At 32.2% G+C, this 27,930-nt stretch overlaps 2 protein-coding genes across 2 annotated transcripts in view; one reads left to right on the plus strand and one right to left on the minus strand.

The window, feature by feature from the left end:
* Cbp53E (Calbindin 53E) overlaps positions 1 to 27,930 on the minus strand; it is an 85,436-nt gene that overhangs the window by 13,123 nt on the left and 44,383 nt on the right. The window contains exon 3 of the mRNA XM_090116072.1: positions 21,458 to 21,543. Coding sequence (XP_089972198.1) covers positions 21,458 to 21,543 — 86 coding nt within the window. The remainder of the gene's footprint in view (positions 1 to 21,457; positions 21,544 to 27,930) is intronic.
* LOC149897694 (putative salivary secreted peptide) lies at positions 10,013 to 12,603 on the plus strand. The gene is made up of 3 exons (XM_090116360.1): positions 10,013 to 10,139; positions 10,480 to 10,607; positions 12,340 to 12,603. The coding sequence occupies exons 2-3, from the start codon at positions 10,480 to 10,482 to the stop codon at positions 12,569 to 12,571; spliced, it is 360 nt and encodes a 119-aa protein (XP_089972486.1). The 5' UTR covers positions 10,013 to 10,139; the 3' UTR covers positions 12,572 to 12,603.

The following is a 27,930-nucleotide window of genomic DNA, read 5'->3' on the forward strand; positions in this document are numbered from 1 at the left end:
TTGTAGAATTCGAGACAAATTCAGTCGTACCTACTTTTATAATTTCTATTTTAAAAAAAACTTGTGATATGTATGTATGTTGAAAACTTTATCCAACAAACATGGATAAAGTTTAAAACTTGTTTGTTACTAGTATTATACAGAAATTGCAATAAAATAAACAATACTTATCTAAACCACGACTGTGTTTTGTAGGTGAGAACGCTATCAATGGATCAGACAAGTTGTACCATGTCACAGACTTCAGTGTAAACGCAAATGTGTTTTATACTTGTATAAATACTTGTTGGCTACAAAGTGTGAACGAAAGAATGTTTGAGACAGTCTCAATACATGTGTAAAATAAATAATTATGTTTTGAAAAGTATTCTACAAGTTTTGTATCAAACTAGTATTTAACTTGTTTCTTGGTGAAAACGAGGGGTAACATAACCACGATAACATGCTTTTATTCCAGTTTTATTATTGTTTGACGAAATGTTTTCACAACTGTCCTTAGAATAACGGCAGTATTGTTATTGTTGAATAAAACTTTTGAACGTAAAATGTCAGCGTCTCCTCCCACTAGCTTGTCATTCAATCTACAAATAAAGTACCTACATATTTTATTGGTCCCTTACTTTTGTTTTGGATTATATGAGATGATTCTATCTAATAACTTTTACTTTGACATTGAAGAATTGCGTTTAAGCTCGTAATTCTATTCCATATCCTCTCGTGCTCCAAACAATAAAAGTATTAAAAATATATGAGGAGTCCCCAAAAGAGGCTAATCCACGTTCGAAGGACGTATTGGTATTGTCTACTCTGATCGTTTTCACGTAAAGTGAGGTATAAAATCGATTCCTAAAATCCTTATATTTTGCGCGTTGCCGCTTCAAACCTTTCTAACATACTCTTTTGTATTGAAAACTTTTATATTGTATATCGCGAATTGTTCTAGAATAAAACTTTGCAATTCGATCTCGGAAAACTTGCAATTGCTCCACTCTGAGAACAATAGCCGCCTTCCACCGGTAAATGGGAAATAAAGATTTTCTGATTCGTCGGAGAATTGAATATTAAATGGAAAATAACAAGTTATTTCTCTTTTGTTCGCGGAGTGCTAATCAGAGGTTTTAATGCTTATTGTGTCATAGAAATGTATGAGCATAATACGCAATTCAAAGCACAGAAGCGGTAAAATGGATTTTATGGGGAACAGATCGAAGCGTCAGATGCTGTGAGATTTTAAGTACCTATAAAGATATTGTAATTATATTGACTGTCATAAAGTTTTTCTTTAGCTACCGAATTTTACTATGTACAACAATGTACCTACTATATTTGAAGTTGAAATACTGCCTATATCAATGTTATCAATTTTGTGTGAGTAGCGAATTATCCGACAATAACTGGGCCCCTATTTTAATTAATTATAAAGGAAGGACTAGCGGTCCGCCCCGGCTTCGCCCGTGGTACATATTTACGTTTTCTCTACATAAGAACCATCCTCGTACTTCAAGGAATATAATAAAAAAGAATTATCGAAATCGGTTCAGCCGTTCACACGTGATGCCGTGACAACGCGAAACGGGTTTCATTTATATATATAATTATATATATAGATTATATAAAATAAAACATTGCTATACTTACTGAGCAGTGAGCGAAACATATTGATTCCATATAATCCAATGAAGCAGGCGGAGGAATGTATCATCAAAGCAATCATGTAAAAAATGTAATAAACTTCACAATTGAACATGACGTGAAAAATTTTTAATATTCCCCTTTCACATATCAGAATCGTCAAAATGTATAGAAACATCGAGGATGTATTGAAACGACTCTAATATCGATTTGATATTGAATCTATATCGACTCGACTCGCAATTTCGTGAGCTCGAATCGGCAAGTGCTGCTGATGTAGAATATTACATTTTCTAAATGGGTTTAATCTGGAAAATATAATGTTAAAAGTACGGCCCCTGAAGGCTAAATGGTAGTTTGTAAAATTATTGGTGTACGAGGATATTAAGGTTGCGCCAGAACAGTGATTAGAAGAGATAAGTGCATGATATAATTTAATGCATCTATAACAATTTCATGAAATATTAGAGTTAGGTTCTCTCAGCTTTCTTCAAAATTTCGAATGATTATTTAATCGCAATTAAAATTTTGTTAGACATCTAGATTTCTTTTTATTATTAATATTTTATATTAGGACGACGCGGTTGGCGCAGTGGTAAGTAACTGCCTACTGAGCCGACGGTCCCGGGTTCGATCCCCGGTCAGGGCAAATATTTGTGTGATGAACTCAATTATTTGTTCTTGGGTCTGGGTGTTTATCTATATATATATATATATATATATATATATATATATATATATATATATATATATTTATTATTAAATATTATATTTATCGTCGCCTAGTACCCACAATACAAAGGTCGGTTTGTGTAATAATGTCCTATAATATTTATTTATTTATTTTAATCAGAAAGTTACTTTCGCCCTGTTGAAAATAAATTATTTACTAAGACAAATAAATTACTTAGTTACCGTTATTGTTTTTAGTTCCCGTATCTTACTTTTATAAATAGCTACAATGTTTGTTTAATAACTTTTACATTGCTAAAGGAACCAGAACTAATTCCAAGTTAAATGTATCGCTTAGATATCACTGTTACAGCACTAAATAAGTTGCGGTCAATCAGGGCTGCCACTTGCGACGTATTAAACATTTACAAAAAAAAAATTGTTTTGTCTGTAAAGTCGGTTTACTGACGATAGTTGAACGTGACAACGTCCGATTGTGATTCTTGGTCGCTCGATCCGCGCTCTCGCTTGCACTTCAAGCCTTAAATGGAACGCCTCAGAGCGAGGTAACGCTGCATGAGTCATGTTTTTTCGCGCGTGCAGCCGGCTCTATCGAATTATAAGACGTTGTCATGTCAAAAAAGTTTACGAAACAGTAAAAACTACTAAAATTGCTCTTTGAATGTCATACGTACGTGATGATGGAAATTCTATATGAACGTAATATTTATTTAAGTTTCTTTTGTACTGCGAATCAGCGTGTGATTGATGTCATAAATGTTTTGGTATTGAATTGTTTTCCATATTTCAGCAAGTATACAAGTATGAGACGAATTATTTTTACATAAAAGGCAATATGTTTCTGTATTTGATGATGAAATTTTTTAAATAATAGGTTTTTTGCAACTCGTCAAAGCCGAAAGGACAGAGGATTACGTTCTTAATTAATTAAAAAAATGTATATATTTTTAGCAATACTGGCAAGTGGCAACCCTATTCCCAACTGGATTTATCCGGCTTAAAACGAGTTATATCTCGCCCTAGTCAGTTGCAACTAGTTGGCCGGAACTAAGAATTTTATTGAAGATGAACAATAAATATCCTACATTGATATTTTAGTACTTACGCATTTGTACTGAACAAATGTAAAAAATACAAATGTTATTTTTTATCCAAAAACTCATTGAAGGCTAAATTATTTACAAGATGGAAGAAAATTGTATAAATATTTATTCTTAATAAACATTCAAGCTTTTTAAAAGGTTTATATTTAGTTAATTATATATTACGTAGTTCGAATATGTACCTATTCGCAATGTAGTAAAAACACGTAAAATATGCTTTCATCTTTTGTAATCAAAATTGTTTATCATTCAATCTTGCTGAAGCTGTTGCGAGTATCTATTTAGTATCTAATAATAAGTATGTAGGTATGTAACAAAGGGCAAGAAAAGTGTCTAGAACGGAACCTTCGTCATTGGGAAAACTTTGCAAAAGATGCAGCATAGGATTCTTTTATTACAGCATTCATCTAGTAAATGCACCTGAGACATTTTCACGTTCAAAACTAAATTTTATTCAAAATGTTGTTAAGAAAAAGTATACGTGTACATTTTCCTTCCTTCGTAGGTAGGTAATGGGTTAAGTACTTTTTTTTTCTCAAATTAGGTACGATAGACGCTTGAAAATAGGGCGTAGAAGCTCTACGGTCTGTGACTTTAAAGTTCATACTAGTTAACATGTAGTAGCTGATACTTTGCCGTATGACAAATAAATACCCATCCATTCATCCATCCATCCATGCACCCATCATCCATCCACGTTAAGTACTGCAAGCTGCATTGTTATATATATATTATAGCAATGCAGCAGAACACGTTTAGTATAAAAAAATACAGTATTTAAACCGCAATCCGCAAACAAAAACATCACTATCGCAAACGCCAAACGCGTCTAAACGTAAATTCAAACCCTTTCACAATGTTAAAATAAAAGTTACAGCTTTAAAATAAATCCTAAACTTTTACAAGATTAAAACTCCCTGGTGTTCGTGACTGCCATGTTGGAATAATGCCAAATCTGGACAGTTTTATAGCGGGACTCAGTAGCACATGATAGATCAAACAATGTCAGCTTTGTGTAGTTCGTACACTAACAAAATAACATTAAAAACGTAAGTTACGTAAAACTATGTTAAAAAAGAGCATGTGTCGAGTCAGAAAGGAAACTTCTTTGGCAAGATTAATAAAAAATTCGTCGCCTTACTCCCTAACGTGATGGTGTTTCCATGACGTGACGGCATTGTCATGATGCAACCTTGAAATGTTACTCTCTACGCGCCTATCTTAATATATATATAAATCTCATGTCACAATGTTTGTCCTCAATGGATTCCTAAACCACTTAACCGATTATAATAAAATTCGCACACCATGTGCAGTTCGATCCAACTTGAGAGATAGTATAGTTTTTATGAAAAAAAAAAACGTAAACAGGTAGATACCACGGGCGAAGCCGGGGCGGACCGCTAGTATAAGGTATATAGTAGGCGATAGGTATACCTATTTGATTCTAAATTTTTCTCAAATTCTTCAATATTCTATATTTAATCTAATTCGATGTTGGGGTTTAGCAGTGAAAGCTAAGCAGACACAATTTTACATTTGTAGTACATATATACTACACCACATAGCTACTACCAAAGATTTCGTAATACATTTTTACACACAAATAAAATAAAACGACATAATTCTCCTCTGTCTAAACTTCAAAGAATTTTACTTATACATATATAATAGATACTGTCTGTACGTGTCGCCAAATAACTTCGAACAAAACGTCTAACAAATTCCATGGCGGAAGGACTTCGCCTTAAAAGTTTTGAAAGCTCTATATTTTATTCAAGCTTCCAATTGTCATTTAGCGGGTAAATAATAAAATAGATTTTTGAACAATGTCGTGTTGGAATTGAAAAGTTTGAGGTTCCGCTTGTATAAGTATTTGAATAAATAGAGCTGATGTTTTGGGTATATTTTAATACTAGCTGCGCTTCGCGGTTTCACCCGCGTGGCTCCGCTCCTGTTGGTCTTAGTGTAATGATATTATAGCCTATAGCCTTCCTCGATAAATGGCCTATCTAGTACCGAAATAATTTTTCAAATCGGACCATTAGCGCGTTCAAACAAACACACAAACTCTTCAGCTTTATAATATTAGTATAGAGGTACTTCAAGAATCAATATCTAATTTCAATGTAGGCAAGTATATATTTTTTAATCTTATATTATTTTATTCAAAACCTTATTTCTGCTTCCTATTAAATATCTCTTTTCTACATGGTTATAACCAAGAAGGTTATAACACAGAGTTATAACACAGAAGACAATATATTGTAGCACGCAACTCTGATGTTCTTGTTTCAAAGACACTTCAAAGACAATTTTAACGACATTATGACTTCGTGAATGTCAATTTTATATTCAAAAAGAATTTGAAAAAGGAAGCAGCTGTCATATCTGTATTCAAGTCATGTGTTATGTAATTTCTAAGCCAATAAAGGCCTTAGTTTGGCATCCCGCCAAGTCGCCACAGATAACTGTAACAATTTGAGGTGAAATAATAATAAGGTTAGGGCGAAGTGTGATCAAAATAAGGGTACATTTTAGATTATTGTTTTATTATTTTCCAATAGGTATATTGTAGAAAACGTTATTTTAAAGATTATTTTCTTTCTAACTGTGATAAGACTTATTATACAGATAAATAATTCATTAATATGGTTAATCAGAACTAAAAATACTCATGAATTATTATTGTATTACCACCAATCCTTGATAGGTAAGTATACAAAGTTTTTCCGTTTAAAGTGGGTCAAAATCGAGTCTAAAGGAGTCGGTTACAAACATACAAACATACAGGTGAAGCTAATAAAACCAGGTTAAAAATCAATACTTATATTCTTATAAATTTGGTTTGATATCAGTAAAAGCGTGTGTTTATAATTCACGTAACGAAAACAGTGTTAGTTTTATGCAAGTTCAGATTTCAGCAATTTGCATCTTAAAGCAAGTTGTAACTTTGCTTTTACTAGCGTATGTATTTTAATTTTTAACGAAAACTTTGGCAACTTGCACAACGTAAATATTAAACTTTGTAATTGATGTTCTAACTTGCATTATGGTACCTAACTAGAATTGGTGATACTAATTATTACTGAAACGGAAAAATATCTAAATACGATTATTACTTTGTCACAACGACGACTTTTCGATCACAAAATTATTTCTGGGAATACATACCTATTAACTAAAAAGAATTAACTAAAATATACATTGTAAAAAGTTTCAATCAGGGTATGTGCTAAGGTGATATCGTACAATTTTTAATGTGATTGACATCGGAAACGTTTCCCCTTAATCAAATTAAGCAATTGCTTAGGGCATCACGTCTCAGGGGGCACCAGAAGAAGCACAAAAAAAATCCGTCCTTAGGGCATCACGTCTCACTCTCACGCGCACGTCACCAAAAACCACACCAAAAAAAGTTTCTAGGACTAATTTGAAAATTCGCGCGTTTTAAGTTGACATAAAGTCCGACCTAGAGTCATAACCCCACTCCCGCTTGCCCACTGCTGCCCGCTATAGTGCATTCGACAATTCGAATGCCCCGGAATTGCGATCAGCCAATCCAGTTTTTATTATTGTCGCACCTACTTCACTTCTAAAGTACGTTACATCTCATCGTCTTATTTTACAAAAAACTAATGTTTTTAGGCGGTAAAGGTTTAAAGACCGATTCTAGTTGACATACGGATAGGGGGGCCCACAGGCATGGATTGCTTAGGGCATCTAGTAGTCTTAATCCGTCACTGGCTCGAAAAGTAGTTTGTAAACACGATTGTCTTCTATTCCCATCGGAATGTAGGGAAAACTTTCCAGAGCAGCTAAGGCTGATTACCTACTTGTACTAGTAGCTGATAATAATATACTTGTACTTACTCAAATAACCGTTACGTATTTTCCGAACATTTCTGTGTAGGTAATGTTCCTACGTACGCTCGATGTTTTTTTGGTGAAATGCTCACAGTGATTGTGTAATATTATGTACGTTAATGTACGTTATGCCTTCCGATTTTTGCTTATTAAAATGTTAATAATAATATTATATGTTCGTTGTTTTTGCATCTAATCCAAAAGCTGTTCAATAAATTTGGAAAACAGCGAACATAAATGCTCTACCAGCATCCTTAAAAATGCGCTCTATCAAACGTCATAAAAGTGGAATTTACGTGAAATAAATCATTATAATTCTGTTTCTACAGTTAACTCTTAAATAAATACAATAATATGACAAACAAACAAACTATAGATAAGTACTTGAACGTAGAAATTGTATTTGTTATGTTTTCATTGAGTATCCGCCGATAATTGTTGGTACAGCTCAATGGAGTCACGGTTTCATGAACAATAAACCCTTAAGGCTGTGTTTACAAGATATTTATTTATTAAATATGTACATATGTTTTTGAACTTTAAACTTGCCTGGAAGATATTGCTTATTAGCAAGGGCGCCTCTATGCATTAAGCATTTTCGATAGGTACTTTTTATTTTTTGTTCTGGGTGGGTTTCAACAATAAAGTGTTTGAATAATACATAATAGTTATTAAACACCTAAGAAGTCGACAAATTACAAAAATATTTAATTTTTATAAAATTAGTTCAGGTTAAATGGTAATTTGAATCTATTATATATTTATAGGTACTAAGTCACTGAATAATAAGAGAATAGATCGGGAATTGCCATAAAAGAAAGAGAAGAAGAAGAAGAAGAAGATAAAATAATATTATAAGCGACTTTTCCTGGTAACCAGTATTGTCTAAGTATGTGGTGGTATGTGTGTGTATAATAAATAATGCAAGGTGCTTTTAGATCATCAATAAATGTGAATAATGTTATCAACATTTTACGTTAAATTACATGGAATAATTAGCATTTAATTTTGATATGCGCGAAGTTCATGTCTATCAGTTGAAGGTCTGTTACTTATATTGTTAAGTTACTACCAATGTAAGTATTGTTTTGTATTAAGTATTATGCTTTTTGAAGACATTAAATAGTTTTCTTTTATAAGTGTTGTATTGTTAGAAGAAAAGGGCGTAGTGTTTTCCAGAAATTCGTCTCAAATTTTGGTTTATTTACGGTAAAATATTATTTTGTATTTTATTATAGCGACAGAAGAAGGCCAATTTATTAAAGAAAAGTCTGACGGTAAATTAAAGATAATGTTACCCAAATCACAAAATAGTTAATAGTACAGGTCCAAATTATATTTATTCAATTTTCTAAATGACCGCCTCCTCGGTACAGTGGTTGATGCGTGAGCGTAACACCGAGGGGTCCTGGGTTCGATTCCCGGTGGAGACGAAGAAAAAAAAATGTCTTGGTCTGGTAGGACACAGAAGGCTGATCACCAACTTGTCCCTAAAGAAAATCGATCAGTGAAAACAGATGTATGAATAATGCATCTGCCCCTTACCCCACTGGGGGACACGGGACATCACTTTTGTTTTCTAAATAATTCCTTCCATATTACTTCCAAGAAAAGAGATATTTTCACAAGTAGGCTAACTGTAGGTACATTTCGTTAATAAATTATATTGTTTGTGTTTTTCTTTTACCTTCTAATATACAATGAAGTATGTTTTATTCATTATTCACATCCACGTTTCATTTCAAAGAGACTTGGAGAGACAGTATTTAATGAAATATTTATTGTAGTAACATTACTACAATAAGCTTGTAAACGAAGAAGTAAATTAAATAAAAATTCCTTTGGACACTGCGACTTGAACAATCCTTGATACAATTTTATCTGCCACAAAAATAAATTGGGTAAATAACAATCAAAACTCTATTATTTTCTTGTTTGGGTTTGAAATTGAATACTAATTTAAATCAACAAAGAGCTATAGAAAATGTTCGCTGTGAAAACGTCGAGAAAAATGAACAAAAAGTAAATAAGTTTTTTTCAGTGGTGATTTTCTCAATTTGTCTGTACTTTTTTGTTTTTGAGTTTGTTACCTCATTGTCACCGACATCGACAGAGTGAATCGATTTTGATGATTATTTTTTCATTTGAAAGCTTGTGCCCTCCGTGTGAACTATTTAAATTTGGTCAAGGCATTTTATATTTTTGTTAAAAATTCCTATAAAACTGAAGAGACTTGTATGTTTGTTTGCTTTAACGTGCTTCTCTTAACCACGGAAAAAATATATCGCTGTTAGATAGTCCATTTATCAAGGAAGGCTATAATATTATCATCATGCTTAGTTAATGACAAAAGCCAGACGGACAAGAGCAATGCGGGTAGAACCGCGGGGCACAGCTAGTACTATCCTTCCTACTAATATTATAAATTCGAAATTTTGTAAGGATGGATGTGTATGTGTATGTTTGTTACTCTTTCACGCAAATACTACTGAACCGATTACAATAAAATTTAGCACACATATAGAGGGTAACTTGGATTAACACATAGGTTCTTGGTTCCCGGAAATCCCACCGGAAACTACGCGGGTTTTTCTTTGAAAACGCGGGCGAAGCCGCAGGCGGTTAGCTAGTATAATATACAATGTAGACAAATCTTTAGATGAATCACAATAGATAAGTGCAGATAATGTCTGTTTGTTATCACGCTGTATAAGAATCTGTCACGTATTGTTTATCGAATCGACAGTACTGAGAAAACAGCGAAAATATTTGTGTGATTATTTATATTAATACTTATTTGCTCTTATTTGTATAAGGATTGAACAGCTCAGAGAATATTCAAAGGTCAGTGTAAGTTCATGGTTTTAATTTATCAAGACGAATTAAGTAATATGAAAGAAAATTACTTATAGATAATGGATGATAAAGATAATAATGGTTTTAACATAAGATAGTGTGCAGTCAGTTTTTTTTTTGCATTAGAAAAATTTTTTTTTTATGCGTACTAAAGTAATATTGTATGGCTGCTCTCTTTTTCTTTACACAACATATTATTACTAATAAATACTGTAGGTATATGTACTTTGTTCTCCATAAACAGTAGCTAACTAAGATATATGCAGGCTCATCATCTTTACTTTTTTTTAAAGTTCTGTTTTAAAAATTATTTTCCTTTTTTTTTCAGATGAAGTCCCTCATACTATTTTTGGTTTTGTTGGTGGTATCCCTTAGCAACGGTGCAGCTGTGAAATCTCAGCCTAGATACAATCTGACTGTGGGCTATGTTGCGGCGTATGACAGACTATTGTATAGGTAAATAGTAATCTTACTTTACAATTAGAAACGAAAAAATAATAAATAATACTATACTATGATTTCACTTAGGAAAAATGTGGCTTTTTGTTGGTAATTAATTAATGTTTCAAAGCTTTTTTCGTCTTGACAAAAATATGCTTCCTCTTGGCTCTTTATAATACTAGTAAAGATCAGGACAGTGACTCTTTACTAAAGAATGTTAGATAGAGATAAATGATAATAAGTTGTAAATATATTTTTCCTAATCTGAAACGGAATATATTGGATAATACATTTTTTACTAAATCCCTACAACAACACAAAACAAAGAAAATTGTCGATAAAAATGTTTATCTTATATAGTTTAAATTTAAAATAACTTTTTTTAATACTGTTCAGCCCTAATAAAACACAAAGTTGACAACCCTAATAGTTACCGCGAACATTCATTCAACACGGATCTCTTACTTGGACTAATGCACTCGACCATTTCAATTTGAGGTTTCATGGAGTATCATCGATTCATTCATTACGACTGAAAGGTTTTACAGACTAATAATTGTACGTTTATATTTGCATTGATTTATTATTATATTTAAGTATTTTCCAAGTTATATAAAATGTTCTAATATTATTATAATCATGTTTCAATTCATGACATGGTTAGACCAATAATTGTAATACGACAATTTATTGTTTAAAACAATAATTTGTCTTTATTGTTAAGTTTGATTGTTAGTACGTTACGGTTTTACACAAAAACTTTTCAATAGATGTAACAAATTAGGTATATTATAATATAGGGTAGCATTAGTGACCAAAAAAAAAATATAATTCCTGAAAAAACATAATTTATCTAGTAATTTAATGCAGTTTAAAGTGTGAAACCCAGTTGAATAAAGACAAAGAAGAAACTATATTCTTCTTTCTGTTCTATTCAAAAAGGTTTAACATACATTACCCATTAATTAAATCATTTATACATACACAAGTATCTGTTAGAGTGGATTGAATTGTTTTGGGAATAGACTGCGAACAATTTCGAGAACATTTTCTGAGAGTGGTTAGTCTCTTGTGTGTAAGCTTATGCTGTTCTGAATTATATTACTGTTACATTTGAATTTTGCATGTAGATACATTTTTAATGAGCGCTGAAATTTTGTTAGAAATCTATACTAATATTATAAAGCTGAAGAGTTTGTTTGTTTGAACGCGCTAATCTCGGGAACTACTGGTCCGATTTGAAAAAATATTTCGGTGTTAGATAGCCCATTTAACGAGGAAGGTTATAGGCTATATATCATCACGCTAAGACCAACAGGAGCGGAGCAATGCGGGTAAAACCACGGGGCAAAGCTAGTAAATAAATAATTTTAACGACCGTCGCAATGAAAATTTAATAATAAAATGAGTTTTCTTGAAAATCGCTACAATTATATTATAGTTGTAGCAATATTAAAAGTTTACATGTATGCAGTGTGGAAATTTTCGATGGGCCCTGGAGGGAAAGTACTTGAAATACTGAAGACAGCGAATTTTGTTGAAAGGAAACATTCCTATATTTTTCAAAAGAATGCATTCAAAGATTTTCGAAAATTCACATGCTTCGACCGGGAATCGAATTAACTGATAATGGAAAAAAATTGAAATTTGTTATTTTATTGGACACAAACTAGTCCTCTTTGAAACTTTCATAAATGATGCAAAATGTGCAGAAATAAATGTTTAAATCGAATAATTGTTATTCCAGACAATATCTTCAAAAACTACCCATACCGAACGCGATCCAGTACCAGGACTTCATGTTTCGCGGGAACTACGGCACCCGAATATCTGCTGTGACCGCGCACGAGATCGGTTACAGTCAATACGCGTCAGCGTGGATCGTGGCCGGCGGCGTGGGTTATAATTACGTGACCGTGCGGTTACAGACTGCGAGAGGAGGCGGCTTCAATTTTGTTGTTGATGTATGGGGTTATTAATTGTGGAAATAAAAGTGTATTTCTGTCAGAAACATTGCCTTATTTTTACGAAAGAAGCATTGGAATAACACACAAGCTCACAAACTATTAACTTGCTTTAAAATAAAATGTCTAGCCTATTTTGTAATTAAACAATACGAATTAATCACTCATTATGATAATTAAACTGTCAATCTTACTTCAATACGTTAGTTATAATATCGTAACCGTATATCCGCTGTGACCGCGCTCGAGATCGGTTACAACTTACAGTCAATACGCGTTAGCGTGGATCGTGGCCGGCAGCGTGGGTTATAATTAGGTGACCGTGCGGTTGCAGACTGCGAGAGAAGGCGGCTTCAATTTTTTTGTTGGTGTATGGGGAATGGGGATATTGATGTAAATAAAACCGTATTTACTGTAAAAATCTGGTTATTTTTGATGTGGCAAATCTTGATATAGCATAAAAATAATCCAACAAATAATTAATATTCGGTTTATAGCAATAATATGAGAGATAAAACGTTTCACGTATGTTCTAATACATAAACTTGATTCTTTTTTACATATATCACTTTAATACTAAACAACTTTTAAGTTAGTTATAAGACACTGTGATCGAGATTGGATTACCGACCTTCACTGTTATTTAACTATTTTACCTTTAAAAATTGTTCCTTTAAAAAACTTACTGCATTTCTTTATAAACTCCACGTCCATGTTTAAAAAATTTTCCAAGAAGTTCACTTTTCCCATTTAAACTGAAAATAACTGGACGTCAAGATGCTTTAAAAATTCATCGCTAAAATATTAACAAACAAGACTCTTAGAATTTCGAAGCTATTATGACGATACTTGCCAAGTTCACAGTTAATGAAGGACTCCAATTTGAGTGCAGTTCATCGAATATTCGAGAACAACTTAACTACGTTCTTAATTTGTGTTTTATTCGGTTTATTGTGTATGCTGAATTGTTTTAAGTACAGAATTACCATCGTTATGCAAAGAGACGGATGTTTTTTTAACCTTTGTTAGAAAATACTAAAATAAAACTGTTTCTAAAGAGGTTACATGTAAAAGTAAACTACGAAATAGTTCATTTTTCCCGTTGGAAATGCGGTACATTCATTACAAAATTATCTCACCCATCGGAAAGCTATTTGTAAATAAGGATACCAGACCCCCATTGGATTACTTTATCAAATAATTGAATCGTAACAACAATACTAAGCTTAACGTCCCTTACACAAATCAAATCTACCAAAAAATACACTTCTGTTACGTTTCCAGGCAAAATAAAACCTATTTTTTACTTTCCCAAAGGTCACAGACTAAAAAAGTTGTTTATCCAGCTGTACAATATCTAAATCACAGTAATTGCGAGGTTAGCACTGGTTAGCACAATCAAAAAAAAAGAAAAAAAAAAGTTTAATTGACATGTATATTGGCTTGGCGCCAAAACAAGGCTAGTGCCAAATGTGAAACAAAAAGATCAGTCACTTGCCACAATCGTATAGAAAAAGTTGTCTATGGGACTGTTTGTTTTTTTCAGGTTGGATGGATTAACCTTGTAAGTAACGTGGAATAAATTTGTTTGAAGGACTAATGTTGGGCATGTTTACGAAATGGTAAATAAGATTTTAGTTGACTTTGACTAGACTAGACTAACGCCTGAACTACAAAGAATAATAGACACATAGGTACATTCAATTTTTTTATTAAAGATAGCCAGCCATTTGACTGCATCCTACCTGGTGGTAAGTAGTGATGCAGTCTAGGAATGGGCATGCCTGCCTAGAAAGAGCCTATTCACTTTTACCCTGAACAGATCCGGATTATAGGTTATCAAGTAGGTATAGGTATAATATACATATAAATATTAATATCAAAATGAAAACAAGATCAAATGAGAACATTAATAAAAACACATGAATTCATTTGGACAAAAGCTGATTTCTCTGAATTCGTTGGTTCGTTGAATTTGGGCATAAAATCTAAAAAGGGTAGGAAAACATTCAATGAATTTTCAATATTGGTATATTTTATAATTGGAAACATTCTAACAATTTTATTCTGGCGATCCGAATCAAATTCATTTGATATTTTAAATTAAAATAAGTTATGTAATCTATTATGTAGTTTAGCTTTCATTTAATACAATTAGTGAAACACATTATTTGAGATAACCTGTCTCAAACCATGGCACTTGAACACACAATGAATTTGAAACTATTTACTTTTCATAATTTACCCGCGTAAATAAAACCTTCGCGTAAAACCACCTTTGCTTTCGAGTCAGAAAAAATGCTATGTTGTATTTTGCTTTTCAATTTTCATATTTACTGCTTATTCAATACGGAAGCTATTTGTCTGCAGTATCACTTCTATAAATGTGACGATACCGTTCAGAGACCAATTTGGTACTCAGAGATCAGCAATGGTTGCGAATTTTCGATAATGGTTAGAACTTAGACGTGAACTAATTCGGAATGCTGGAAACATTATGGTCGCCAGGAGATAGTAATTTATAATGCATACAAACGCACCTAAGAAAGTATTTTTTTTTGTTTTATAATATAAGCAGAATATAATATAGTGGCTATCGTTTTCTTTAGTGTCGGCACAGAATAATAATACTAGTAGCTGTGTCGGTAACGATATTATGGACGACATCATTATCAATTAAATCATCCAACTTATGATATTTATATTATAATATAATAATAAATGTGGGTCAAAGTGTGTTCGCATGTTTGTCCTCAAGTAACGTCGCAACGGAGCAATTTTCTGATATGATTTTCGTGTGTGGTTTTCTGACATGGGCGAAACCACGGGAAGAGTATAGTAAACTGTAATTCAAATATTTACTCCCTTATGGCTTATCAGATGAATTTTATACTTTGTAGCGCTACGTATTCAGAATCTTCGACAGCTGCAAGTCACTATCTACTTTTACCAACATATAAGTTCTGGAAAATTCTTCAAATACCTTTGGGTATAGCTGAAAATGTTGTCTCAGCAACTCGATATTACAGTTTGTGCAATTTATTTGGAAATAAATGGTCCACTAGCGAGGATTTTATTAAATCTTGTGATAAACGGCGTAATAAAATTCGCTTGAATACAGCGTGGGACTGAAAACTTTTATATGAGAATTGTTTACTGGGTTCATGGAATTGTTATTCTCAGTAAATTCTAATGTAAATAAGAATAAAGTGATGCTATTCTCTTGTCTATTCCGAGAATTGTAAACGTTATTTTTCATTGCCAATGGAAATGACGTTATATTGAACTGCATATAGGTAAATTATATTTTTAAGGGGTTTTTAGATTTTGGTCGAATATGCTAGTCTGGAATTAAAGGGGAAAAAGTAATTTCATTTTAATTGGAATTAATCCCTACTTATAATATGCGAAAGTAACTCTGTCTGTCTGTTACGCTTTCCCGCTTAAACATCTCAACCGATTTTGATGAAATTTGGCACAGACAATCTTTAGACCCTAAGTAAGAACATAGGCTATACTTTTTAACAAAACACCACGCGGGCGAAGCCGCGGGCGGAAGCTAGTTATTCATAAAAATGATCAGCACAAAACTTTACTCTTCTAAAAGCGCTTATTCGCTATAGAATTGATAATAACATAAGATAGTGGTAGGTAGTGTATGTAGGTACTTAAACGTAGAAAACTGTGTCCCCATAACAATAACGAATTATTCATTTATAAGAAAAATAATCTAGTTGTTCACAAGAACCAAAGTGCGACTAGTATAGTATTGTATTATCTGTGATACGACATAATTATAATTCCTTACAAATTGGAAAACACAAATATATATTCATTGATTTACAGAACCAATTATCTTAATGGCTAATATTCCCAAATTACTTCATGATACCATTTTAATGACCCGCTCAATCATATCTGACACAGTCGAACAATGCGAGCCATAACAATATCGTTTTTTCTCTTCTTCTTAACTATATTTATAGTTAATGGTAGTAAATATTTTGGTGATAAGTTCAAGTATAATAAGAAATTGTACCATGAGGAGAAGAAGGAAGGTAAAGCGTTGAGAAAGCTTTTGAAGCATGAGGCAAAAGCACGTTATATTCAGGAGAGTATGGCTCCGTACTCTAAATTCAGTGGTGATCAGTGCCCTTCTGGGTTTGTGAGGATTGAGGGCAGGTGTGTTCCTATTGACTACTAGTTATGTGCCCCGGTTCGGCCTGGGTTAATTTTTTGTTACATTTTTTTATATTATATACAGTTACGGGAATTAAGTTTTTGAAATAAATGTTTTGATTATTAGTTGTTTTTATTTATTTGGTGAAATTAAATGTTTGGTATACCATTGTATCTCTAATTGTTTTGTGAAGGAGTGCTGTGAAACTTTTAGCTTTTGTTTGATAAGTAGGTAAGGCATTGGAATAGTGTCCATCATGAGGTGGAATTATTTTCCTTCCTTCTTATAAATTTCAGACAAATAGTATTTTATTAAATTGTTATGTAAGAATACGCTACAATACTATTAGTACGTTACGACATACTCCTACGTAACAGCAGCAAGTTATTTTAAATCTTTGTTGTTGTCTGTGTGACTATAAATAACGTAGATATTTCCCAATTACAGCCGATAAACTTTGTTTACGCATTTGCTGTAATAAAAAAATAAATGACAAACAATCTTAATTTTAAATTGAGAGAAAAATTATTGAAAATTAAGTCTTATTGTTATTTAAGGCTGCAGTCTAGCAAAATTGCGTTTTCAACAAGTTATTTGACAATTTTTTCCCGGCTAATGAAATGATAAACTGAATTTTTTTTTCTTGTTTATCAATTAGTGTTATATACGCAATGCGCGTGAATTTTTTCACATTTATAAAGTTACTTTATTTTACCTTAATCAGGCCTTCAAGATAAGTCTCTTTCCCCCAAAGACATTTCGAGCTAAGTTTGTGCACTCACTACGTTGCAACCGATTACAATTTACACAATCTGATCAGCGCATTATTATCCTTATATAGTCGTTATTAAAAACTGCTTAATACAATTGCCGAAAAACTTATGATTTTCTTAATTAGAACGTTATAAATTCATTAAATTTCCCATTTTTTGCCTTACAAAATCGATTGATAAATACTGCTAAAAGTTATTTTTTCCATTAATTTATTCGAGTTGGTTGAAGACCAATGAGTATTAATCCTTTAAAAAAAATTTTTTTTTAATTTTGATAATTCTTTAAATATTAAAAAAATATTTAAAATAATAAGGAAAAATCTTAGCGAATTTCTTTAGTCGCGCTCCTTGGGCCGGAGCGTTCTGACGTGTGCTCTACGCTCGATTTTCCTTCATACCGAAGTGAAAGTTGCTCTACTTCATTAAATTTAATATTTTTGTTAATTGATTATTTTTATCTTAGTTTTGTGCAAATATTCGTATTTTTAAACATTTGTTTTCGATATGGAAAATAAACGAAAAAAATACGCGTGTAACTACTAGAAAAAAAATTATCTTCGAACATAAAGTTAATGAAACCAAATATATTGCAAAGGTGATTGGCAACAATTTCTTTATTTTACGGGGTGTCAGTAAAGGGATGTATATTTCTTTAAAACTAAAGTAAGCTCATAAATTTTCTTATAATATATTTTTTTTGAAGTTCCAAAAATGTTTATTTTTCGTTTGAGAAATACGAAATATAATATAAACTTGTATTGAGAACTTGAACCTCCCAAGTTCATCCGGGGAAATCCCCATACGGGGAAAATGATTTGTTTACTCCAAAATTATATGCCGAGGTGTTTTAATTTTTTCTTCTAGTCATTTTCAACGTAGCGGCATGTTGTTTGATTATTAATTTTGTAACTTAAATACAGGATGTTGGTTTTATATTCTGATCTTACAGACGCGCTGACAAATTTAGTCCGCCATTTCTAGTTTAGTCCACCAACTCTAAGTACCAATATTAAAACGAATGGATTATCATCACATCATCAAAACTCAGATGTAATGGAAGATCACAATAACATAGAAAATTCAGTGGGTGTTGAGAACTAAACAAACACAAGTAACAGAGACGCGAAGAATAAAAAAAGAGGACGAAAACGATAATTCGTTGATGCTTTCCCTTTTCGACGTATTGTTAAATGTTAGGGTACATCACCAATCTGCAAAAAACAAAACTGGATTCCCAATTGCTGATTAAAAATGAAAAACAAATAATCGACAACAGTGGTGAAAATTTGCTGATCAAAATGAGACATCCTTCAGTGGTAGCAGATTTACTCATTTAAAATGTATCGGTGAACAGCGTAAAAGAGAGGAGGACAGGAAAACATTATGAATATGGATGGTGGATTGTATACAGGTTGTAATCGATAAGTATGTGCAGGCGATTATGACGTTATTATTGCAGGTATCAAAAAACTTAAAACTGATATCGAAATTACTTTACCTAATGAGCAAAATGGCAATTATAACTTTTTAAAAGTATAACGAGAAATATCTAAAAAAAATACTTTATACACTCCCATATCAAAAAGGGAAAATGGGACTAGTAGAAGTTAAATGTCTAATTCCGGCAAAAGACAAAAGACATATTTGAAATACAATGCAAAAAATAACACTTTTGTCATAGATAAGAATCATGACTATTTTTTCCAAATTCAGGGACAAGTAAACGTTGCAGAAGCAGAAGTCTGCTTATTTGCTGTTTGGACTGGAGTGAATCATTCGTTAAAAATAGAATATATAAAAAAGTATGTAACGTTTAGGCAAAATAAAATGATGGACCATTATCAAGATTTTACATAAATTGCCTACTGTCAGAATTGATTGATTCGAGACTTCAGCATTCGATGCCCATCAAGGACCCATCCTATATCATTCAAGCGATTGAAAAAAAAGAGATAAATCCAGTGCAACCGATAAAGCATCAGTATGCTAGCAAAAGATTTATTAGGTTTATCAATATAAATCTATATATTATACATAATATAATAAATCTGTAGAAGACGCGAAGACTGACATCCGCGCGGACGGAGTCGCGGGCGGAAGCTAGTCAGAAATAAATATCTTTTGTTTTCATTTGCGTATTTTTCTATTTTATAATTTTTTAACACAAACATTACATTTTTTTATTAAATACAAAATTTGTTTATCCGTTTTATTAGTTAAACTGAACAACTTTCACTAAGAAACTTAGGTCGAAAAAAATGTATAGAGTTATGCATTTTGTATGGAAAGCTTATTTTTTTTTATATTTCGTCCAAATTTCTTTGTAAAAGTTGATCAGTTATATAAACATGAAGTTGAAGATATCAATAGAAAGTATTCGCAAATTTTGTGTACTGATAAAAAAAATCACCCGGTGTAATTTTCACGAAAATTGTTTCAAATTGTCATTTTTGGTACTTATTACGAATATTAAATTACACGAATGATTTAATTTTTAAAAATTAAGTGGAGCAACTTTCCCTTAGTACATTTGTATTATTTACATATAGGATGACAGGATGCATTTGTTTGCACTACTAGACCAAGCCCTTAATGTGTTTCATATAAATCGCTATCAATGCTACATTAAAACAAAACCACAACCATTACCTACAACTAAATCACTTGATTTTTGAAAAAAAAAGTCATTCCGATACAATCAGTAACAACGTCAAAATGAACAAAATATCTCTCATCATAATTTTGACAGTTCTACACATAGCTCTGTCTCTTTCTATTAACAATATGGATACAAAAGGAAAGGAGATACAAGATAGCATAAATAAAGGGAATGAGAGAAAGGAATGGTTAAGAAGTTTTCCAGAATGGGCGTCTTTTGCAGCATTTGGGATAAACGGCTGTGCGAGCGGTACTACGCGGATAAATGGAATGTGCGTTCATATTGTTTAAATGTGTGGCTATATGTGACAATGCGTTTGGCAGTATAATATCAAGGAATATAGTGGTAGGTAGTTTAAAGTGTTTTTTTATTGTGAAATAAAGAGGTTTAAAATGAATTTGACATGTTTTTTTCACATATTGTGGTTGGTGTCTTTTAAGCTTTTATGTATATTAAGTGTTTTTAAAATCAATAATAAAACCTATTTACCTACATACCCGAGTGTATTTTTCAATAGAGTATACTTAGTTTATTATATTTACACTGTATTTTTTTTAAATACCTAATATTTCAGTCTTAAACAGTGATTTCAAATATGGGCGTTTATTACAGAATAAAATAAATATTAAATTACCTTATGTATGTTAATGTCCAAGTGTGACGGATTAATAATTGTGTTCGAATGTTAACGACATGTCATTAACTAACCGAACCGCAAACCGTCATTAAATGAAAATTTAATGGACATTTCAATATTTTATTGGAATTAATTTTTTACAAGTGCTTTTGTATTTTGTACCAGTAATATTAAGGCTCTATAAAGTTTGTTCATCTGTAACAAGGCTTATGTGGTCGTTTCGTTTAGTGGGTGCAAACTGGTAGACTAAAAATTTGATTTAATACTTCAGTTATTTGTTTTATAAATTACAAGAAGGTATACTAAATTTAGCTCAAAATAAAAGCCTTTATAACTTACTAGTGGTCCGCCTCGGCTTCGCCCGTGGTACATATTTCGCAATAAAAGGTAGCCTATGTCCTTTCTCGGGTATCAAAATATCTCCATACCAAATTTCATGCAAATTGGTTTAGTAGTTTAGGCGTGATTGAGTAACAGACAGACAGACAGAGTTACTTTCGCATTTATAATATAAGTATGGATTTAAAAACTTGAAGCCATACCAAATCCCAATCGCATTTGTTTTAATTTTATTAAATTTGTTTATAATATGTAGGTATCATGCTGCAAAAAAATCATACTGAAATGACATCGTAAATGTAAAATTACTTACATCAGGGCTGATATCTGTGAAATTCGCGCTAGAAACGAATTCCTTCAGAAAACCATCCAGCTCCGTGCCTTCTATATATCCGTTACCTGAAACGAAATATTTCATTAATAAAAAAAGAGCATGTATGCCGAGCAAACGTGTCAGAAGTGAAACTTCATTGGCAAGATTCAAAGATGCAAAAATCGTCACCTTACTTGACGTGACAGTATTGCCATGACGCGACCTTAAAGTCTAAAGAAGCTTCACTTCAAAAGTATAATTATCTTGATAAATGAAACGAGAGCAAAAGCATGAAATTATCAATTTGTCAGTTTCATATTCAGCCAGGTATAAATAAATATGGTAGATTTTATAATAATAGAATTTATATTTTTTAAAACAATAAATACGTGTTAATTTCACATTATTGGATTACCCCGTCAGTCGCAATTATTCTAGAGCACTTTTTGTTGGCTTCCAATAATCGTACTAATAATAGAATTTATTTTAAATTCTACGAATAATATAATACATTCTTCGTATGTTTATTCTTTGTTTATGTAAACAATTTGGATGTTAAGTTTATCTAAATATTAATGACTAGCTTTCCGCCCACGGCTTCGCCGGCGTTTTCAAAGAAAAACCTGCGTATCTCCTGTTCCCGTGAGATTTCCGGGATAAAACCTAGCCTATGTGCTAATCCAAGTTACCCTCTATATGTGTGCTAAATTTCATTGAAATCGGTCCAGTAGTTTATGCGTGAAAACTATACATATACATAAAAACAAACCTTTCCTCTTTATAATATTAGTATAGAAGTATAGATTACTCAAAGCCTAAGTAGTATTTTGTTTATTCTTACCAATGTAATATTACAATAATAATAGTAATTATTTTTGTACAGCGACAAACTTACACCCACTTACTACTAAATAATACTAACGTTAATCTTTTCAGTTACCTAGTACTACAGTGGCTTAACTGTCTTTCTAGTAACAAAATTTTGTTTGAATCTACATTATGAATGTATGAATCACTAGCTGCTTTTCCAAAATTTCATTGGGCTTTCTTCGTGTAAAATATTTTATTAAGGCGAAGTAGTCTTTGATTTAAATCTTTGCATAAAAAGATTTAATATCAGACAGTAGATATCTATTGATAACAGATTCCCAAATTCTTAATTACTATGACAGCAGCACTCCAGTACTAAATAAACCCTTACCACAGAAAACTCGACAGAAAATATAATTGTATACAAGCACCCTTACCTACATATTTTACAATAGTATACTAGAATCAAGTGCAATGCCACACATATTGCATAATACATATATAATCGACTTATACGTCAATATAAGTCGCTAAGTGGATTGATCCGACTCGCTTTTATCTGGAAATCTGTGTTTTAATGCCAATGTCAATAATCATTTATTTTTAAACACGGTTGCGAGTAGGAGAAAATTATTGTTTGATTCTTTTTTCAACCACTTTAGGCTGCTTTTCCACTAGAGATGAAGGAAATGTGTCGTGCGAGGATGTCTAGCTGTGCTGAAAATGTGTAGGGGTTTCCACCAAAGCTGTGCGAGGAAAATTTGTGGTGCGAGGATGCGTTGCGAAGTTGTGAAATGTCTTCTATTGCTCTAAATTATGGAACTTATTATGTTTATTAACAAACACATCCCTCGCTACACATCCTCGCACATCTCTAGCTCGGTGGAAACGCATAAAATAGCAAGTCCACCATCTCAGTCGATACTTTTTAATTTATTTTTTAATCAGCAGTAAGAATTGATCTTCTTAATTCTAGAACAATAATAAGTGTAATTAATATGCTACAGGATTTCTGAATGAAACTTGTTAGTACATTTTCAAATTTGAATTATAATCAAATGAACCTTATTGCATTTCAAATATGAATAAACTTCATATACGTTTCATACGCTGGGAATTTAGAAACTACAATCAATTCCATATTCAGAAATAACTATTCATTTGAATATCAATTGAGAATTCATCGAATAAACTAATGAAGGATGGAATTTTGTAACAGTGAATTTATGGAAGCGAATTGTTATTTGTAGATGTTAACTAAAATTTATAACATACTAGCGATGCGCCCCGGCTTCGCCCGTTTACGTTTTTTCTCCATAAGGACCATCCTCGAACTGCAAGGAATATTATAAAAAAAAGTATTAATAACGAAATCGGTTCAGTAGTTCTCTAGATTGAATGTTTTTGTGTTGTTGGTACAAAATACTTCACTTCATATTTTTTTATGATTATAGAAAAAAAATCAAAACATAAACATATGTTTTCAAATTGTAGGTACCTACCTAAGTGGAGAAACACGCAAGGGCGCTTTAATCAATACTTATTTAAGAATTTTATACCACCTTGAACATGAACCTACCAACACCTTAATATTTAATTGCACAACGTAATTCATTTTTTAATTCCTCGTATCACGCAATTATTAAATTCATTCGAAGGTTTTACGATAACATTGACCTTCTGGGTTTTACATAAGAAGTCAAGTTCATAGTAATTTTAACAATTTAACGTGTATTATAAATTATTTTCAACCTCAAAATAAAATGTATCAATATTTACGTTTTCTACTACTTAGATATTAAACAATAATGACTAGAATTTAAAAGAGTTAAATTTTGTTCAAGTTCAAGTTATAAAAAAATACAATTACAAAAGCTTTTTTTATTGATTGTATTATGTAACAATAATCTATAGATTTATTAAAAAAAGAACGATCAATTTAAGCTGCATAAGATAGCCAGTCAGTCCTTACTCCAAATTGTTTCGTCTACCATTTTGAGCTCTAACCCGAATATAAATGTTATGTGAATAAAATCCAATTCAGGACAATTTGATGCAAATATTTGATGTCTCGAAGATCCACGATAGCGACATTTTATGTGACATTTTATCCAGTTCAAATTGAAAACGCGAGTTTCGTAACATAATATTTGTATGTGTATTCATTTTGCAGCGTAAATCTCTTTTCGTTTCGTATCCCATTTGGCTTCTTACATTTTCTAGCAGGAATAAATATGTTATTATAAATTTAAAATGTGAATCGATCTCCTGAAACTTTTTATTAAGCTATTGCATAGCTTCTATCGCGGGCCTTGAGCGCGGGGACCGAATCGAGAAATTCCGTAACGAAAAAACCTCACGGTTCCCAGTCCCCACTCCGACGGGCGGAGGTGTGGCTTGAAGGCATAGCATGCAATAGCTTTACCGCGGCAGTCCCCGAGTGCCACACGTCGTTTTTTTAACTTGTAACTTATAGGGTTTCTACTCAATTAAGAAATTGGATAAGGCCTTAATATTTCAAAAAAAAAAGTTTTTTTTTTAAGTTATTGAAATCCAATCTGTTCCAAGAACATCCTAAGTTTGATAAATTGCCTAATTTCGCTGTCCACTAGTCAAATTTCAGGGACAGATATTTGAAGAAAAAACGTTGATTGACGATGCGTGTCAAATTTCTAGCTGTTCATTTATCTTCCCTTTTTTGTTTATTTGAAAGGCTTTACGGCTATGTCATAGCATGGTTTTAAGTCAATTACCTATTAATATTACAAATGTGAAAGTTTGTGAGGATGGATGTTTGTTACTCTTTCACGCAAATACTACTGAACCGATTACAATGTAATATGGTATTTAGGTAGCTGAAGACCCAGAATAAGACATAGGCTGCTTGTTATCCCGGAAATACCACATCTTTTAGAATTTTCTTAAACATTACTTATAGTAGGATTGTCGTAGCAAACGAAAATGTATGAAATGAAAGAAAGATGCCTTCATAGCGTAGCTAGAAAACCGTATCTTTCTGTATATGCAATATGCATGTTTTATAAGCATACACAATGTAACGTCTTGCTTCAAGCAAATAGGAACAAAATGTGTTAGGCTGAGAGCTGGTAGCTAAAGTTCTGTATACTTCTAAAAAAAGAGCGTGTGTGCGGAACACACGTGTCAAATGTGAAACATCTTTGGCAAGTTTCAAAGATGTTGAATTTATATTTTTGGTTTTATGGCATTCAAATGCTTTATAAATATAAATTTATAAAGAATAGAAAAAATTGGAAGAATAGAAATGGTTGTTAATCATCTCAATAGATGGCGCGCGGTGTGTCCCTTCAGACACATAAAACTGAAAGAATAGAATAAATTCGATTGCTCTGGCGGGTCACGACTCACGAGTGGCTGAGTTGGTCAGGCATCCGCCCCGGAATGGCGCGAAAGGATGCGGGTTCGAGTCCCGCCTCGTGATCGAATTTTTTCTATTCTTTATAAATTTATAAGTTTCAAAGATGCCAAAATTGTCGCCTTACTCCATGTCGTGACGCTGTTGCCCATAATCTTGAAATTTAACTTGAAAATTTAACTTCAAGAACCAAAGTTCGTATGGATAATATCTATGAATTGTTTTTGTATAGTTTAATATAAAGAAAAATTATACCCTGGGTAGAGTTACTTAACCGTAGATCTTATGCACACTTAGAAGGACTACAGGGTAATATATTTTTATATGAGTACTAGCGGTCTGCCCCGGCTTCGCCCGTGGTACATGTTTACGTTTTCTCTACATAAGAACCATCCTCGTACTTCAAGGAATATAATAAAAAAAGAATTATCGAAATCGGTTCAGCCGTTCTCGAGTTATGCGCTTACCAACACATTTTGCGATTCATTTTTATATATAAGATTTTGCGAGAAAAAGCGTGTTTTATGCGTTCAGTGTCAGGAATCTCGTTTCTATATTAAATATGTACTAGCTTTATACAAGTTGAACCGGGATAAGTCCATAGCCTATGTTTATCGTACAGATGATGCTTTCGGATGGTAAATATATTTTTTTACTCGATCATCGATAAAAAAGCTAATCTTTCTTGCCCTTCCACAAGTTGTAATTATACTTATAAAGGAATAATATTTCATCGGAAAATATTTTTTTTAGAAATAATGCCGTTTTTCCTTAAATTTATAGAATACTAGCTTTCCGCCCACGGCTTCGCCCGCGTTTTCAGAGAAAAACCCGTTCCCGTAGGATTTCCGGGATAAAACCTATCCTATGTCCTTTCTCGGGTATCAAAATATATCTATACCAAATTTCATGCAAATTGGTTCAGTAGTTCAGGCGTGATTGAGTAACAGACAGACAGACAGACAGACAGACTTACTTTCGCATTTATAATATTAGTATGGATTTACAAGTATTACGAGTGTCACCATAGTAATCGAAATAACAATGAATGACACATTCGACCATTCTTATTATCACGTTTGTTCGTATTGGAGCAAAAAGTCTCATATACTTAGGGATGTTATTCTAAAATAAACCGTAAATTCGTGCGTTAGGATACATATTCAAAAGCTTAATTTAATAGTTAAGTTAGTTTTCACTAAAATCAAGCTGTCCAATAAAAGGCATAGTTTACTTGTGTGTACTGTTTAGCTTTCGGTTTGAATGTGTTGATTTTGGCGACAGCGGTTTTCATACGAATTATGACATTATAGCACTTCTATGTGTCTTGTTATTTAGATTTCTATGGTTTTAATAGTACATTCGTTTTGTGACGGACAACAATACCTATTGTATAATTTTTCTCTCAGATGTGAGACGTTTTGCCTAGTTCAAAGAAAATATGCAGAATTTTTAGCTTAGTTTTCAACGGATTTCGGGCTTTTGTTCGGAAAATTCATTCACATAGTCATAGGTTTCTTTGCGTTTATTTACTCATGGACTTCATCATTTGTAGGCACTATTACAGAATGATATAGTATTTAATATAGTACCTTTTGTGATATACGCATGAGTTTATAGTAAGGATGTTTGGTATTGGTGAAGATAAACAAAATAAAAAAAAGTTTTAATTTTAAGATGTACCTAGCAGCTCCATTTGATGCGAAGGATTGAAGATCGATCCTATTGAAATAACAAGGAAATAACACACATATTTTATACGGTCTGTAAATTGTAATATGTGAAAACATATCAGATTAAAATGTTAAATTCAAATATAATGTATCACCCCTAAGGGACAGACAAAAAATAAACAGCCGCTTCCTAAAATTATCGCAACCGTACGAATCAATTATACACAATTCTAAAAACATGAAAATGATTTCAACAAATCCCTACCGTTCATATTTCACTGATTTATATACGTTTATTAAACCATGTATTCATTTGTTTACAATAAACAACTCAAAGCAATGATTGGAATGCATTAGAACTGTAATATCCGTTTTCAAACAATAAATGTAAACATAGTTATTTGATAATCTATTACGTAAACATGATAATCCATAGTTATATCACGGATAATATACAGGGTGTCCCACAGTCGGTATTCTAAGCTCAATGGATGTTATAGTTTTGCATACGCTGACTACGTAAAAAATACTTATAAAATTCCAGATGCATTTTTTTTTTCAAATAAATGAATTCTTAAAACTCTTTGTGTACATCC

Source organism: Colias eurytheme, chromosome 25 (assembly GCF_061535395.1).
Source record: "Colias eurytheme isolate Ceu_HAF_F1 chromosome 25, ilColEury1 Martin Lab GWU primary, whole genome shotgun sequence".
Taxonomy (NCBI): Eukaryota; Metazoa; Arthropoda; class Insecta; order Lepidoptera; family Pieridae; genus Colias; species Colias eurytheme.

Excerpts from the sequence above, each read along its gene's own strand:
- LOC149897694 (XM_090116360.1), top strand. The coding sequence starts at position 10,480 with ATGAAGTCCCTCATACTATTTTTGGTTTTGTTGGTGGTATCCCTTAGC. Across the intron at positions 10,608-12,339 it reads TATGACAGACTATTGTATAG|ACAATATCTTCAAAAACTAC; the intron begins GTAAATAGTAAT and ends TTGTTATTCCAG.